This window comes from Hemitrygon akajei, chromosome 23 (assembly GCF_048418815.1).
Source record: "Hemitrygon akajei chromosome 23, sHemAka1.3, whole genome shotgun sequence".
NCBI classification, from domain to species: Eukaryota; Metazoa; Chordata; class Chondrichthyes; order Myliobatiformes; family Dasyatidae; genus Hemitrygon; species Hemitrygon akajei.
This window is the reverse complement of record NC_133146.1, coordinates 52,960,686-52,976,859: the sequence shown is the minus strand read 5'-3', so window position 1 is coordinate 52,976,859 and position 16,174 is coordinate 52,960,686. Positions and strand designations below refer to the sequence as shown.

The 16,174-nt window shown below is 39.5% G+C and overlaps 1 protein-coding gene across 1 annotated transcript in view; it reads right to left on the bottom strand.

Moving 5' to 3' along the window:
- Positions 1 to 489: 489 nt before the first annotated feature.
- Positions 490 to 16,174, bottom strand: part of LOC140715442 (uncharacterized) — a 166,391-nt gene continuing 150,706 nt past the window's right edge. The window contains exon 7 of the mRNA XM_073027634.1: positions 490 to 1,218. Within this exon, the coding sequence (XP_072883735.1) occupies positions 1,051 to 1,218 (168 nt within the window). The 3' untranslated portion in view covers positions 490 to 1,050. The remainder of the gene's footprint in view (positions 1,219 to 16,174) is intronic.

Sequence of the window (16,174 nt, the reverse complement as noted above, 5' to 3'; positions counted from 1 at the left end):
CAAAGTTGTTCTGTGATCTAAGGGTTGTGGTGTTAACTTCCACTACTAGCTGTTTGAGGTAGCAGGGGAGATTGCGTCCTCACATCTTCCTAATTTGACTTCTCCTTTTCCTTTCCAGTCCTGAAGAAGGGTCTTGGCCTGAAATGTTGACTGTTTACTCTTTACCATAGATGCTGCTTGGCCTGCTGAGTTCCTCCAGCATTTTGTGTGTGCGTGCTGCCTGAGACTAGACAACTCATAGCTGGGCAAGTAGATGAAAGAAGTGTGGGGGGGAGGGGTGCTGTTATTACAGACAATCCATTCCAAATACACTGCTATCCATTCAGTATACCCTTAGAAAAATGGGCTTCTATTCTTGTTCTTTTATTACTGTAACTGTGAACTGACATGAAGAAACCCTATAGAAAATTAATCTTAGCTCATTTTTTAATTTCTAAAGATTAATTTTCACTTAAATTCCAAAAATTAAATGAATTGTCTTGGAACATATTGACAGTAAAAAAAAGTCAATTTTATTTTTAAAAGGATACAATTCATTTACACTTAAAAAATATAATTTCTAGTACACAGCATATTCTTCCTGCTTATAAAGAACAATAGTGAAAACAAGGGCAAATAAAAAGAACAGAAATTGTCTTTCAATGTCTTAACCAACGGTATGTCAATGGAACTTTATTATATAATTAAATACCCAACATGCAACTCTGCTTATAACTCATGAGCATCAATGCATCTGACCTGCATGACGTCACTAGTACTAAAAAGTTGAAAAGTTGTCTTCTAGTTATTAATCATCAGGGTGGCTAAACACTCTTAAAATGGAGTTCACACAGTAAACTGTGATGTACACAGCTTAATGCTTAGCACTTTTTCAGCCTACTAGGTATCAAAATGAATTTTCCCTTTTTTCATGCCCACTGACCTATGGCTAATGAGATTTGCTTTTCGATTATTTGAAGAACACAAATTAAGTAATCAATGAAAAATGGCCGCAGATTATTGTAATAATGTGGCACAGCTGCCATGGCCGATTTAATACTGAAATCAATTTCATATGCTCAGGATGATTCTGTCGATGTCGTTGGCTGGGATCTTGGCATCTGCGTCCTCTCCACAGACCCTGAAAGTGATGTGGGAGTTGTATGGAATAACCACTGTGCTACAGACAGCTCTCCATAACCAGCCGTGACTCCCTCGCTTGTACATCTTGACAGTCACCTTGAAGAGAGAGCAAAAGACTCATAGTTATATAGTTTAGGCAACAGCTTGGGGGCAGGGGGCAGCTAGGGATTGACCATGGACATCATTAGACCTTTCTCTAGCCTCCCCTTTCACCTGAAAGGGCAATGGGCCAAAGCAGAGGTCAACAAGCTGTGAAAGTGATGCTTGTTTTCAATGTGAAACTTAGCAAATATCAATTTCCCTGGGTCAAAGAGCTCCCAGGCTGAGTTTGCCAGAGAAACTTTATCTTTGTGTGGCTGAATTTCCTGCAGTTGTAGGTACAATTGGTACTGCACTAGAAAGAAATAGACATTTCTACAACATGGCTCCTCCGGCAGCTGGGTCCTTTGTGCCATGAGTTATGTTATTGACAAACTAGCAGAAAATTAAATGTTCCCCAAAGAAATTCCAGATGTGTTTTTTACTAATGACTTCATTACAAGGAACATTAAAAGGCAGAGTAAATGGAACACTAAAATTCAAATTACAACAAAACCTCATCTCATAGCTTTGAGGGTTCTTTTAAGGGACTGCAATTATAATAAATTTTAATCATTTATTTGTGGTATGATGATGAGGAAAATGAATAGCCCAGTAGACTGGCTGCTTGAAATGTTATCAAAACTATTCAAACTGTCACCAGGAAACAAAACAGAGCCTCTTTTTTTATAGGAAAAGATTTCATACATCATGCAGCACATCAACAAAATAATGTTCTTTTTAAAAGTGAAAAATATAACACATTTATTATTTTTAAGTTATCCTCAATGAAGGAATGATTTTTTTACTGAGAGAAATAATTGTACTTGTCAATATTTAAAGATCTGGTGTTATCACAGGCTGATTATTACAATGCACTGCAATACAGGGAATTGTATGTATATGTCCAAATGTAACTTTCTTATTTAGAGACACAGTGCAGAGTAGGCCCTTCTGGCCCTTCGAACCATGCCAACAACAACCCCTGATTTAATCCTAGCCTCCTCATGGGATAATTTACAATACCCAATTAATCTACTAACCGGTATGTCTTTGGAGTGTGGGAGGAAACCAGAGCACCCAGAGAATGCCCACGAATTCCATGTACAGATTCATTATAGATGACATTGGAATTTAACTCTGAATTCCAATGCCCCATGCTAACTGCCATAGTATAGGGAGATATATGGAGATGTCGTGCTTCGTGGAGAGGAGTGAAAAAGAGACACCATTCTTGCCCACAGACGTGGAAAGGACTCAATCACAGTAAGACTAAATATTTTATGGCAATAGTTACATTCTTATGAGCAACATTTATAAAGAGGACAGTAAACAGGCATTATTATCAAGAAACTCTGCTGGTTGATATCATTAAATGTGGCAGTACAGTAATAAAAACTCTAAATACTCAGCCTCTGATATTTTGTTCAATAATGTCAATCAGGAATGAACTTCTAAGTGTTTGGCTTTTATTTACACTTGCAAGATGTCTAACAACTATTTCAGGCACTTCTGGCTCAGAAGATTCAGTTTCTAGGCAGTGATTTTCGAACGTGTACCTTGCTGAAGAGGGGGGGAGGAAGTTGACATGAATGGGATTGGGAGGCAGTATTTTTAAATCTGATCTTTCTTTCAATGTACTCAATGTATACCATTTTGGAAGACTTTTCAACTTGCTCCAACCACATGCAGCAATCAGAAATGGCCAGGGTTATACTAATTAATCAAATTGTTTTGCCAAGCTAATTTTCAAAGTGATATTAATTTTGATCTCTGTGGTAACAATTTACACAGTGGTAAAATAATCAGAAATGTATGAGACATAGCAGGCTTAAATTCTGTGAAACAACAAACAAACTGCTGAAGGAATTCAGTGGACTGAACAGCATCCTGTATCTCGATTAACTCTTGGAAATTTTTGTTAGCTTCTAATGCAGAATAGAAAATTTCCCCTTTTTTGAAGCTTATAAACGTGAGTACAGCATTATACAACAGGATAACCTCTAAGAATGTGATAAAGTCCTCGCAGAAAAAAATATATGCTTTGTATAGCAGTAAATCAAACTTACAGAATATATAGCAGTAAATCTATCTTAGGAATGTCGTTTTAGGAGTATACAACTGAAGCCAACAACATTTGCTCGGTACACAATGTAGCAACAAATATTGACAATATACTGCTGATTATGGTGGAAAATGTTCATTCACTTTCGTGGGCATTAACAGCTTGGAAGTCATCAATCATCAATGTCATGACAAGACTGAAGTAAAACATTTACATTTTCCCTGACTTGGGGGCATTAACCACGCTGGCAGGTGTACAAGAAAGTGACATTATTGAGCATTAGTTTCTGTGTCTTCAGAACCAATTTGTTTCAATCCTAGAAGTTGATAAGCTTCTATAGATGTGTTGTGGAGAGTATATTGACTGGCTACATCACTGCTTGGTATGGAAACACCCAATGCACTTGAACGGAAAAACCTACAAAGAGTAGTGGATATGGCCCAGTCTATCACGGGTAAAGCCCTCTAAACCACTGAGCACATCTACATGAATCACTGTTGCAGGAAAGCAGCAGCCATCATCATGGATTCCCCACTACCCAGGATGTGCTCTCTTCTTGTGGCTGCCACCAGGAAGGAGGCACGGGAGCTCAGGCTCCATACCATCAGGTTCAGAAACAGTTATTACCCCTCAAGCATCAGCCTGTTCAACCAGTGGGGATAAATTCACTTGCCCCATCACTGAACTGTTCTCACATTCAAGAACTCTTCATCTCATATTCTCCATATTTATTATTATTTCTTTCTTTTTGTATTTTCACGTTTTGTTGTCTTCTGCACTCTGAATGAATGCTCATGTTGAGTGGTCTTTCATTGATTCTGTTATGGTTATTATCCATACATTTATTAAGTATGCCCTCAAGAAAATGAATCTCAGGTTTGTATATGGTGACATATATGTACTTAGATAATAAATTTACTTTTCAAATATCCTTGTAACTATCCAAAGACTAACACGGAGAGAAAAATCATCAAATCTCCCTAATTTGAAGCTAGCCGGAAAGAGATAAATTTGTGAATCATTTTCATGTTATATGTGGGACATTTCTCAAAAATAATCCTAGGATAATCCTGAGAGTTTGACCAATGAGTTTTATGTCAGTGGTGGGCAAACTATTGGACAGGATTCGTAGAAACAGGACTTATGAGCATTTAGAGAAGCACAGTCTGATTAGGGATAGTCAGCATGGCTTTGTGAGGGAAAGACAACACGAAGTACACTGCAGATGCTGTTGTCAAATCAACACATACAAACAAGCTGGATGAACTCAGCAGGTCGGGCAGCATCCGTTGAAATGAGCAGTCAATGTTCAGGACTGAAAAAGGAGGGGGCAGAGGCCCTATAAAGAAGGTGGGGGAAGGGTGGAAGGTGCCAGGTGAAAAGCCAATCAGAGGAAAGATCAAGGGGTGGGGGAGGGGAAGCAGGGAGGGGATAGGCAGGAGAGGTGAAGAAAGAATATAAGGGGAAAACACTATGGGTAGTAGAAGAAGGCAGAATCATGAAAGAGGTGATAGGCAGCTGGAAGAGGAGGCAGAGTGAAAGTGGGTGGGAGAAGGGAGAGGGAGGGAATTACAGGAAGTTGGAGAATTCGATGTTCATACCAAGGGGTTGGAGACTACCCAGACGGTATATGAGGTGTTGCTCCTCCAACCGGAGTTTGGCCTCATCATGGCAGTAGAGGAGGCCATGTATGGACATATCCATATGGGAATGTGAAGCAGAGTTGAAGTGGGTGGCAATCGGGAGATCCTGTCTGTTGTGGCAGATGGAGTGGAGGTGCTCGACGGAGTGGTCTCCCAATCTGCGTCAGGTCTCACCAATGTAGAGGAGGCCGCACCGGGAGCACCGGATGCAATAGATGACCCCAACAAGGTCGTACCTTAGTCTGATTGAATACCCTGAAGAAGTGACAAATCAAATTGATGAAGGTAGAGCAGTGGATGTGGAGTGTATGGATTCCAGTAAGGTGTTTGACAAGCTTCCCCATGGTAGGCTCATTCAAAAAATCAGGACCCATGGGATCCAAGGAAACTTGGTTGTGTGGATAATGACTTGCCAAACATGTTCTGCAGGTATCTGTTTTGAGACCAGTGCTCTTTGTGATTTTTATAAATGACCTGGAAGAGGAAGTGAAAGAATAGGTTAGTGAGATGACATGAAGGTTGTTGATGTAGACAGTGTAGAAGATTGTCATAGATTACAAGGAGACATTGACAGGATGCAGAGCTGGGAAAAAGTGACAAATGGAGTTCAAGCAGTAAAAGTGTGAAGCATTACACTTTGGAAAATTGAACTTGCTGAAGACAGTGCAGTGTTAATGACAGGATTTTTATCAGTGTGGAGGAACAGAGGGCTAGATCTTGTGATCCATGTCCATAGATCCCTCAAAGTTACCGCACATATTGATAGGGAGGTTAACAAGGCGTATGGTGTGTTGGTCTTCATTAGTCAGGGGATTAATTTCAAAAGCCATGAAGTAATGGTGCAGCTCTGTAAGCCTCTGCTTAGACCATACTTGGAGTATTGTGTTGCATAATTGTAGGAAAAATGTTTAAGCTTCAGAGAGGATGCAGAAGAGATTTACCAGAATGCTCGTGGACTAGAGAGTCTGTCTTATCAAATGATAAGAGGCCTAGATAGAGTGGACAGACAGAGACTTTTTTCCATGATTGGATGATTGGTTTACTGGTCGGAGGCGAAGAGTGGGAATAAAGGGAGTCTTTTCTGATTGGCTGCTGGTGACTATTGGTGTTCCACAGGGGTTGGTGTAGGGATCGCTTCTTTTATTTGTCAGTGATCTGGATGACTGAATTGATGGCTTTGTGGCCGAGTTTGCAAACGATACAAAAACAGGTGGATGGGTAGGTAGCGTTGAGGAAGCAGGAAGTATGTTTAAGGACTTGGACAGATTAGGAGAACGGGCAAAGAAGTGACAAATGAAATACAGTGTAGGAAGGTGTGTGTTTAAGTACTTTGGAAGAGAAAATAAAGGTGTGGACTATTTTCTAAATGGGGACCAAATTCAGAAATCAGTGGTACAAACGAACTTGGGAGTCCTAGTGCAGGATTCCCTAAAGGTTAACTTGCAAGTTGAGTCAGTAATAAGGAAGGCAAATGCAATGCTAGCATTGATTTCGAGAGGAGTAGAATATAAAAGCAAGAATATAATGCTGAGGCTTTATAAGGTACTGGTCAAACCACACTTGTAATACAGTGGGTAGTTTTAGGCCACTTATCTAAGAAAGGATATGCTGATTGGAGAAGGTCCAGAAAAGGTTCACAAGAATGATCTTGGGAATGAAAGAGTAAACCTTTGAAGAGTATTTGATCACTCTAGGCCTATACTCGCTGGAGTTTAGAAGAATGGGGGCGGGTGAAATCTCATTGAAACCTATTGAATATTGAAAGGCCTAGATAGAGTGGATGTGGAGAGGAGGTTTCCTATAGCAGGGGTGTCTAGGACTAAATAGCACAGTCTCAGAATACAAGCTCATCACTTTAGAAAAGAGGAGGAATTTCTTTAGCCAGAGGATGGTGAATCTGTGGAATTCATTGCTGCAGATGGCTGTGGAGGCCAAGTGATCGTGTATATTTAAAGCAGGGGTGATAGGTTCTTGATTAGAAAGGGTGTCAAAGATTATGGCGAGAAGGCAGGAGAATGGGGTTGAGGGAGATAATAAGTCAGCCACGACAGATTGGAGGAGCAGATTTGCTGGGTTGAATGGTCTAATTCTGCTTCTAATACTAATGGTCTTATGGTTCAAACACCTGATACAAGGAGTATAATTTCAAAGTGATTGGTGGAAATTATGGGGCAGGGTGTCAGAGTAAGTTTTTAAATGCTGAGACTGGTAGGAGTGTGGAATGCCCTGTCACGGGCCATAGTGGTGGAGGCAGATACATTAAGGGCATTTAAGAGACTCACAGAAAGGCACATGGATGAAAGAAATATGATGGGCTATGTGGGAGGGGCAGAACACCAGAACACTAGTGGGCTAAAGGACCTGTTTACATGCTGTAGTGCTCTCTAAGGAGTCCGGAACCCTGTTGTAGTTTGGAGGCCTGCGTGGCTCAATGACACAGTGAGCTATGTTAGCAGGAGTTCAAGTTTTATGCATTGGCTCTCTGTACAGTCACCCATGCCAAACAGGTCAAAGGGTAGAGGCCAGACTAAGAGTGGTCCATCGATCCTCCTGGTTCGAAGGTTCAGCTCAGGGTTAACAACCCTGACTGGTAAAACAAAACTGTTACAGAAACAGCAATGAAGAATTCTTCTGAGTACGATGGTATTCCTGAGATGCCAGCCAGAACTTGCATAGCCAACAGCAGTGAAAACTGAGAAGAAGCTACCGAAACAATAAAGGAAGCCCTGAACACCGCCTGAGATGGAGAACCTTCATTGCTGCCCTAAACGCCAGTGGCGTACTGGGCAGTAGGGAAGTGGGAGGGAAGGGTTAGTTAGATTTATCTCAGAGGAGGTTAGGTCAGCCAAAGGACCTGTACAATGCTGTACTATTCTATGTTCTGTATTTTGAGTATGGAATGGTTGCTGTATCTGCCTATATAATAGTAATACACAACAGAAGTACTTTGGGAGACCTTGGTGACACTATTAGGCATGAAATAAATGTAAAGATTTCTATAACTTCTTTAAGAGCTGTCAGCAATTCCTGACTCTCCACTGACCCTCTTAAAAACAATTGATGCCAACCTGCAATTTCAACATTTCTATGATAGGAGTGTGTGCTTCAGGAAAACTGATGAAGTTTCCTGAAACTGCACTCCTAATAGGTAGTCTAAGGATCTGAGGCTTCCTATATTTACATTCCCTTTTTTGAATACTTGAATGTGTGATTGTTACTGTCACTTCAAAATTCATATTTTGTATTTTATAAAATGAATTTTGAGCTAATCTACAAAATATTGCCAAATCAAAAGAAAAAAATTCCAAAAGCTACCAAGAATTTAATAAAAATTAAAAACTAAAATTGTTAGGCTGAGAAAGCATTTATCCTCTTTGTAATTACTATGTTAACTTTCCTCAGGTGTAATACTGTATATTACCTTAATAACTAACCCAATTTGCTGATGTAGAAAATTGGGGGATTACCTGTTTTCAATAAATGCATAAGAATAAATATCTCCTCTCTCTGTAAAATCCAACAGTATGGTAGATTTTCAACAGACCAAACCAAAATGAAGACAAAAGAGCATTCAAGACAAATCAGGTTAATAATAATACAGAAGCACAAATCTCAGGAAGGATACAAAGCCACCTCAAAGGCACCGAACATACCTTGGAGCTCAGTGAAGTTCACTGTGAAAAAGTGGAAAAAATATGACACCACAGCCACATAGTCAGGCCAACCCTCTAACTTAGTCGCTGCAAAAGAATGGCACTTGTAAGAGAGGCTACTGTGACACCGACCGTCACTCTGAGTGAGCTGCAGAAGTCCATGGCTGCAACTGGATAACAAGTTCATGGCTCAACAATCTCTAAGGTCTTGCACAAAAATGATATTCATGGATGAGTGGCAAGGAAGAAGCCTTGGCTAAAAATGACTTTGCAAAGTGTTACTTAGAAAATACTATAAAGATGTGGGAGAAGGTCCTGTGGCCACATGAAGTGTAATTTTTTGGCCTCAACACTAAGCACTACGTGTGGTGTAAATCTAATACTGTGCATAAGCCAGGTAACACCATCCCTATTGTAAGTTATGGTGGAGCCAGCATCATGCTATTGAGATACCTTTCAGCAGCAGGGACTGGAAATCCGGTCAGGATTGATGGGAAGATCAATCCTGCTAAATACAGAGAGATCATGGATAAAAACTTGTTAGCGTCTGCCAGAAAGCTTAAACTTGGGAGGAAGTTTGTCTTTCAGCTGTCATAAGGGGACAGGAGGCTGGACCCAAGTGCAGGATGCAGGCACTGAAGTACTAGGGGCAGGACGGGAACAACTAAACGATAGGCAAGATGTGGTGACTGTGGTGTGCGTGAGGGACGTGACATTCAAGGTGATTCTGTGGTTCCCGGAGAGTCCTAGAATTCAGGTAAGGCAGGATCCCGGAGTTCAGGCAAGGCAGGATCTTGGAGTTCAGGCAGGGTCTAGGAGTTTACTGGGTGGGCCACATAACTCCTGGGCAGGGCTCAGACCTCCCAGGCAGGAACACGGGGGCCTGAGCAGGTCACAGGACACCTGGGTAGGTAGTGGGGCACAACCCGTCGACAACAAGAGATAGGTAGGGGCAGAGACCTCTGGGCGGGCCGCATAACTCCTAGGCAGGGCCCGGACCTCCCAGGCTGGAACATGGGGGCCTGAGCGGGTCACAGGGCACAACGTATCGGCAGTGAGGAATGGAAAGGGGCAGAGTCCCCCGCCGGGCAACGGTAATCCGGCCAGGCTTGCCCGACAGGCGAGGGATAGGAAGGGAACTAGGTCCAGGGTGACCAGGGTAAGCAGGATAGGCAGGACGACCCGCCAACTCCTCTCAGTCCCAGAGCCCCCTATATACACCGCCAGCCGATGGGCATCAGGTGCACCTCCTTGAGCCCCAACAAGCCACGATGATCCACAGGTGTGACTAATTGGGCTCAAGGGCGAAAGGAGGGATGGCTACAAGACCCGGAGTCCATAGTCCGCAGACTGGATCAAGACCTGGAATGCGGGCTCTGGTCCAAAACATCAGCAGGACAGCGATCCAAAGCATACCCCCAGAACAACCATGGAATGGCTTCAAATGAAGAAAATTGATGTCCTTGAGTATCTAGTCAGAGTCTTCACCTTAACCCTTTTGAACATCTCTTGCAAGACCTCATGATTGCTGTCCATCCCTACTCCCCAACTAACCTGGCACAATTTGAGCAATTTTGCAAGGAGGAATGGGCAAATCTTGCTTCTTCGCATTGTACAAAGCTAATAGAGACTTATCCAAAAACACTACTCGCTGTAATAGCTGTGAGAGGTGGTTCAGCTAAGTACTGAGCAAAACAGGATGAATACTTTTTAACTGCAGACATTACAGTTTTCAAATTTTTTATTTCTCATGTTTTACAATTTTCCCTGTTTTTTGGGCTCTACTGTGTAAAAAAAGGAGCTTGTGGTACACAAATAAAAATTCTCAGTTTAATTGATCAAAATTCCTAGTTGTAATACTTATTTATCTGAACAAAAGGTTGGGGGCCGAATAATTTTACAATGTCCTGTACAGGGAGAAAAGTTACACCTTGTCTTTATCACCTGAGAAGTTATGAATAAAAGATTTCCAAAATTATTAGATTAACATTGGTATTGCTATAATCAGGTATAATAGATAGACTATTATGCCTAATTTTAATTAACTTACAACCATTTCTCCAATTAATCTGCTATTATTACTTTTTTTAAGATATACACAGAAGATTGAAATATCTTCTGAGATAATCCCTATCCTTCCTCTCCCTGCAACTCTAACAAAATTAACATTAGGTTGCACATTTTCCTTTGATGTGACATCTCAAAGGGTTGTAGTTGGTATAACTAGAGTGGAGCTGGGTAAGGATTGAGACTGATAACAAATGTGATGTATGGCAGGAATTAAATGCCATGCTTAGGAGAAGTGAACAGATCGATGACAGGACCATTCAGGAAACTGTTGCAGATATTGGAAACATTTTTATCCCCTTAAACTTTTCTGGGGCTCCCAGCTAGGTACAGCTATCGATTATAACCGATGTTTCGAAGACAAACTCTGTCACGTTCTTCAGGGATGATGCCTGGGCATGTCTAGTCGGATGGTATTTATACACCTGTATCCCCACCCTAAATACCACTCGACTAGATATGCTCAGGCATAATTCCTGAAGAAGATGGCAGAGTTTGCCATCAAAACGTCAGTTATAATCGATACCTTACCTGCCTTGAAGCTGAAGAAGAGTTTATTTGTCATACACGCTGGAAAAGCACTAGATATTTTTTCATTTTTACCTCCTTGTTCAAGTCATAGGTATCAGAAATTTTATGTGCTTTGGAATGCTATAAAATAGGAAAATATAAATGAATCTTGAATCTTGAAAATTGCTCAAAATATATATTTTCTGTCAATTCAAATGAAATCTTTAGAAGAATCCCCTACCCAAATGAAAAGCAACCTTGTTCAAAGCAGAACCCGTAATGTTACTTTCACAGTTGTCACTCAACTCATTCTGCAAAGGTATTGCAGGTCTGCATATTTGTATGATGTACTGATTGCTCAAAACCAACTGAATTTTGAACATTATAAAATTCAGAAAGAAAATTTTAACTCATTTAATTTGGCTGAAATCAAACCCAAACTGTACAGAAGCTCCCTTAGTTTAGTGAATTAGATGTTTCTCCAAATAATTTTCTTTAGTTTTGTGATTTTACGTTTGCAATCTATTTTATATTTCATGGGCATGTATTCTATTGGAACAAGGTAGACTACTGGTCCACACTAAAACCTAAGTGCACTCTTCGATAATATAAATAACCATGATGCTATCATTTAAATGCAAGAAGTTCCCAGATTGTGTTGTTTCAGAGAACGGAGTCCGTATACTGATCAGAAACAAAAGTAAGTCAGAAACAAACAATTCTGCCAAAATCAAGACAAAAAACCATTACCCAATACAGTTAAGCCTTCCCTTCCTGTTGTATTACTGTTTTCTCTTAGTACTATGTGGAGCTATCATCCATTTTCTATAACTACCATAATGCATTGCTCTGGACATACTTTATTTCAGAGTTCAAAGTTCAAAGTAAAGTTATTATCAAAGTACATGTATGTCACCATATACAACCCTGAGATTCATTTTCTTGTGGGTATACTCAAATAAATCTATAGTAGAGCAATAACCATAACAGAATCAATGAAAGACTGCACCAACTTGGGCGTTCAACCTGTGTGCAAAAAACCTATGCAAATACAAAAAGGAAGAAATAGTAATAACAAAAAATAAGCAATGAATATCAAGAACATGAGATGAAGAGTCCTTGAGAGTGAGTTCATTGGTTATGGGAACATTTCAATGATGAGGCAAGTGAAGTTGAGTGAAACTATCCCCTTTGGTTCAAGTGCCTGATGGATGAAGAGTAATAACTTTTCCTGAACTTGGTGGTATCAGTCCTGAGGCTCCTGTATCATTTAATTTGTACATTTTGTTAAACATCTTCAATATTAATGCTACTCATAATTAAAAGAATGGAAAATATACCATATCCAGTTGTTAATAAACACACAAAAATTTGAATGGTAAGTTTTAGACTAACAAGGCTTTAATTTCCAAACATCGTCTGAAATCAACATTGTAATTCAGTTAAATAAAGTGGGTACAGTGGATAACTCATGAAATGAGGGAGCTGAGGAAGTGAAATGTTGTAGAGATGTGGAAGGCATAGGCCATTCAAACTTCCTAACATAATTATCAAGCGATGACTGGATCGTGGCCCTCTCCACTTCACGTTTATGGGAGAATTTGCTTGAAGTTGGGCATATGTAAGTCAATGTAAGGAACCTCTGTACAGCTTTTCTATGCTTCCCAGTCTGCATTTTGATCAAAAAGTGCAAGATTTGAATTGGTGAAACTTCTTGTAAATTACGTAACTGATTTTGTCAGTTTGGAGAAAAACACACAACTGAGTCAGAAGAAAATATTGAACTGTATGATAGAAAAGAGTTAGATTTTCAAGAATGACTTAAAAGGGAGAGCTAGACTTTAGAAGTTTTAGAGGAACTTCAGAGCCTAGTGCTTTGGAAGCTGAAGGCACAGCCATCAATGCTGCAGCAATGGAAATCAATGATAAAAGTTAAGGGGATAATAATGGAGCACAGTGGTAAGTAGATCCTAAGTTTTTATTAATGGCTAAAATTAAGCTTTGGATTATATTTATTTAGTTTTAAAAGTCTTTACAAGCTCTGAAGTTTGATCAATCTTTTGAGGTCCATGAATGAGTAATCACTAACTTCTCTCTATTCAGGATGACAAAGGCTCCTGTCCTAAAGCTTACCCTGAACAGGATATATATTTTGGCAACATATGCACTCATCAGTTGGTATGTGAGTTCACATTTCTACTGGGGATTCACTGATATAAAATTGCACACAGTGTACGAATCCATCTGTAGTTCTAGGTCAATATTGATAATTTTGTGCCATGCTAATTGCAAAGTAGATGTAACTTACACAAGAAAAATGTCTCCAGAGACAGAGGAACAACATATGTTGGCAAGCACATATACTGATGTTAGTAAACTCTGCAGAACACATTTTGTCTTTGGTTAGAATACTCAGTATTGCATTTCTGGCCCTCTGAATGTGAACAAAAAATGTGCATTTATGGATATAACAAAAGATCAATCATAATCAACCATCTGAACAGTCAGTCATGAAATTATTGCTGTCTGTGTTGCCACAATAGTCTTCAAGAAATACTTCAAAATTTTACTGCTGAATAGACAAACTCAACTAATGCTTTGCACGTATTGAATTCAATAAGTGTAAAACATCGATTTAGTAATTTAAAAACACATCCCTTTCTAACTGAAAGATCTAAACTGTATGGATAGTTTTCTGTTAAACATATAGCTTAAGCAAAAGTTTTATAAGGATATTCTTCAATTATTAAGTTCCAAATAAGTATCTTAAATTACGTAAGGTAAGCACTGCCTACTGGTAATATATAAACCGATTTTATTGCCCTCATTGACAGTTCTTTCCTTTGAGAGGATCATAATCTTGTTGTAGGGTTTGGAGGCTTGCATGCTTCAGTGACCTGGAGAGCTACATTGGCTGGAGTCAGGGCCTCATGCTTTGGCTCTTGGTAGGGTCACCAATGCCAAAAAGGTCAAAGGGTAGAGGCCAACAGTTCTCTAGGTTTGGGGCTTCGGCTCAGGGCTAACAACCCTGACTGGTAAAACAAAATTGTTACAGAAACAGCTTTGAAGATTCTTTCTATATCTATGTGCAACCGTATGGATAGACAGAGATGGAGGACCTTCATTACTGCCCGAAACACCAGCAGCATGATGGCCAGTAAAAAACTGAGTTCTTTACCCAACATTTGAGGAGAGATGTTATGTCAATTTAAAGTAAAAAGGTTACCTACTTTGTTTGAAAATGTTTAAGATTTACCTGCTAAAATTACCATTTAGGTTTCTAAAACCATGAAAAACTAGTAATTTGATCTCACAAAATATAATTAAGATAATTTTTATTTAATAAATCATATTTTATAGAACATTGTCTGTATAGCAGGGCATCATAGCATGTGCAGTGAGAATATAATCTTAACAGTGACAATATAATCTTAAAAACTGAATCACAGCCACAGGTGAACATGAACCTTTATGGTACATCAGTGGGCAAGTAGCCAATGGAATCAGTGCAAATGGATTAAATAGGCAATGCTGGTGTAGAATCATAGTGGTAAGAAACTTAAGTTACTTTTACCTCTGGCCATGATATGCTTTATAGAGTCATATTTGATCCACTTGCAAGTCTCTCTTAAGTGAAGTATTTAAACATCTGAGAGACTAACATTCTCATGGTGCCTTTTACAACATTAAAGACACCCCAAAGCCCCATACACTAAATGAAATAGGTTTTATGTGTCATCACTGTTGCAATGCAAGTATCCAATGTGTAATGATTTAATGCTTTTTAGTAACGACGATTGACATGTAAATATTGGCTTCAAAACAGAGAATAATTAATGTGAAAGACTACATCCATTGGTAATGCACTGAAGTGTTTAGACTTTAAAGCCTGAGTTTTTGGAGTAGAACCCACAACCTTCTGACTCAGTGAAAGAATAATAAGAGATTTCTGGGTGACAATAAATGCTAACTCATAACTATAGAGTCCCACAGCTCTCCCACATAAACTAAATGCATGACATATGAATGTGTTCAGTGTGCTTCAGTGAAACATTTAGAACAATTCTTAATGCCTTATATTTGATTGCCACATTTACTTACTGACAAGTTTATTGCTTTAGCATTTGGTACCTGAAATCCTTTACAGGCATTAACCTTATATCACTTTTTCTAATTCTAAGATGTGGTAGGCATGGTAAACAGTGCTACATGGGATGTTATTGCTGGACATCTGTAACAGTGACCTAGAGAAATGAAAATGCTATTTCTGCTGATGCTTTCTTTTCTCCGCAGCAAGACACACAAAAGTGCTGGAGGAACTCAGCAGGTCAGGCCATAGAAAAAATGAAACAGTCGACATTTTATTAAGAAAACTTTTAAATTAACAGAATGAGGATTTCCAGAGCACACAGTACACCTGATATCTTGTAGAAGCTGGCAGAAAAAAATGGAAGAAAATAACCATATATAATATGAGTGACAACTGTTGGATAAATCAATCTCAGTTGCCCAACTACAAAAAAGTAAAGGTATGGTATGATTCTGATAAATTGGTTTATACTGAGTAAACTAGACTCAGCTGGGGGGGTTAATACAACTGTAACTGGCCGACTACAGCTTTGTGAAACTCTTGATAAAAACTCCCTCTTGCTCAGTGTGCTGGATACCAGATAAGGACAGATACCAGCTTGGCCTAATGCTGGTGCTTCAGCGGTCACTTAATCTAGCAACAAGAAAAATAATCTCTGGTGGCTGACCATCACCTACAGATACAGTCTAGTGGGATTTAGTGCCATCAGGAAGAAGGAGATAGGGCAGGCAGGGTCAGTAGAAGCAATTTTAAGAAAGGATTTAAATAACAAATTGATTACTTGATTTTTTTACTCTGCAGCAAAAGGGGACCCCACTTTATAATTCCTGGAGCTATATTTCAAAACGTGTATCATTTGAACATGCCAGAATTTTAGTGACCATTTTAAATAGGGTTTTCTGTATTGTAAGGACTGAGGGTCAAGTGCTTAACTATTATGAATACT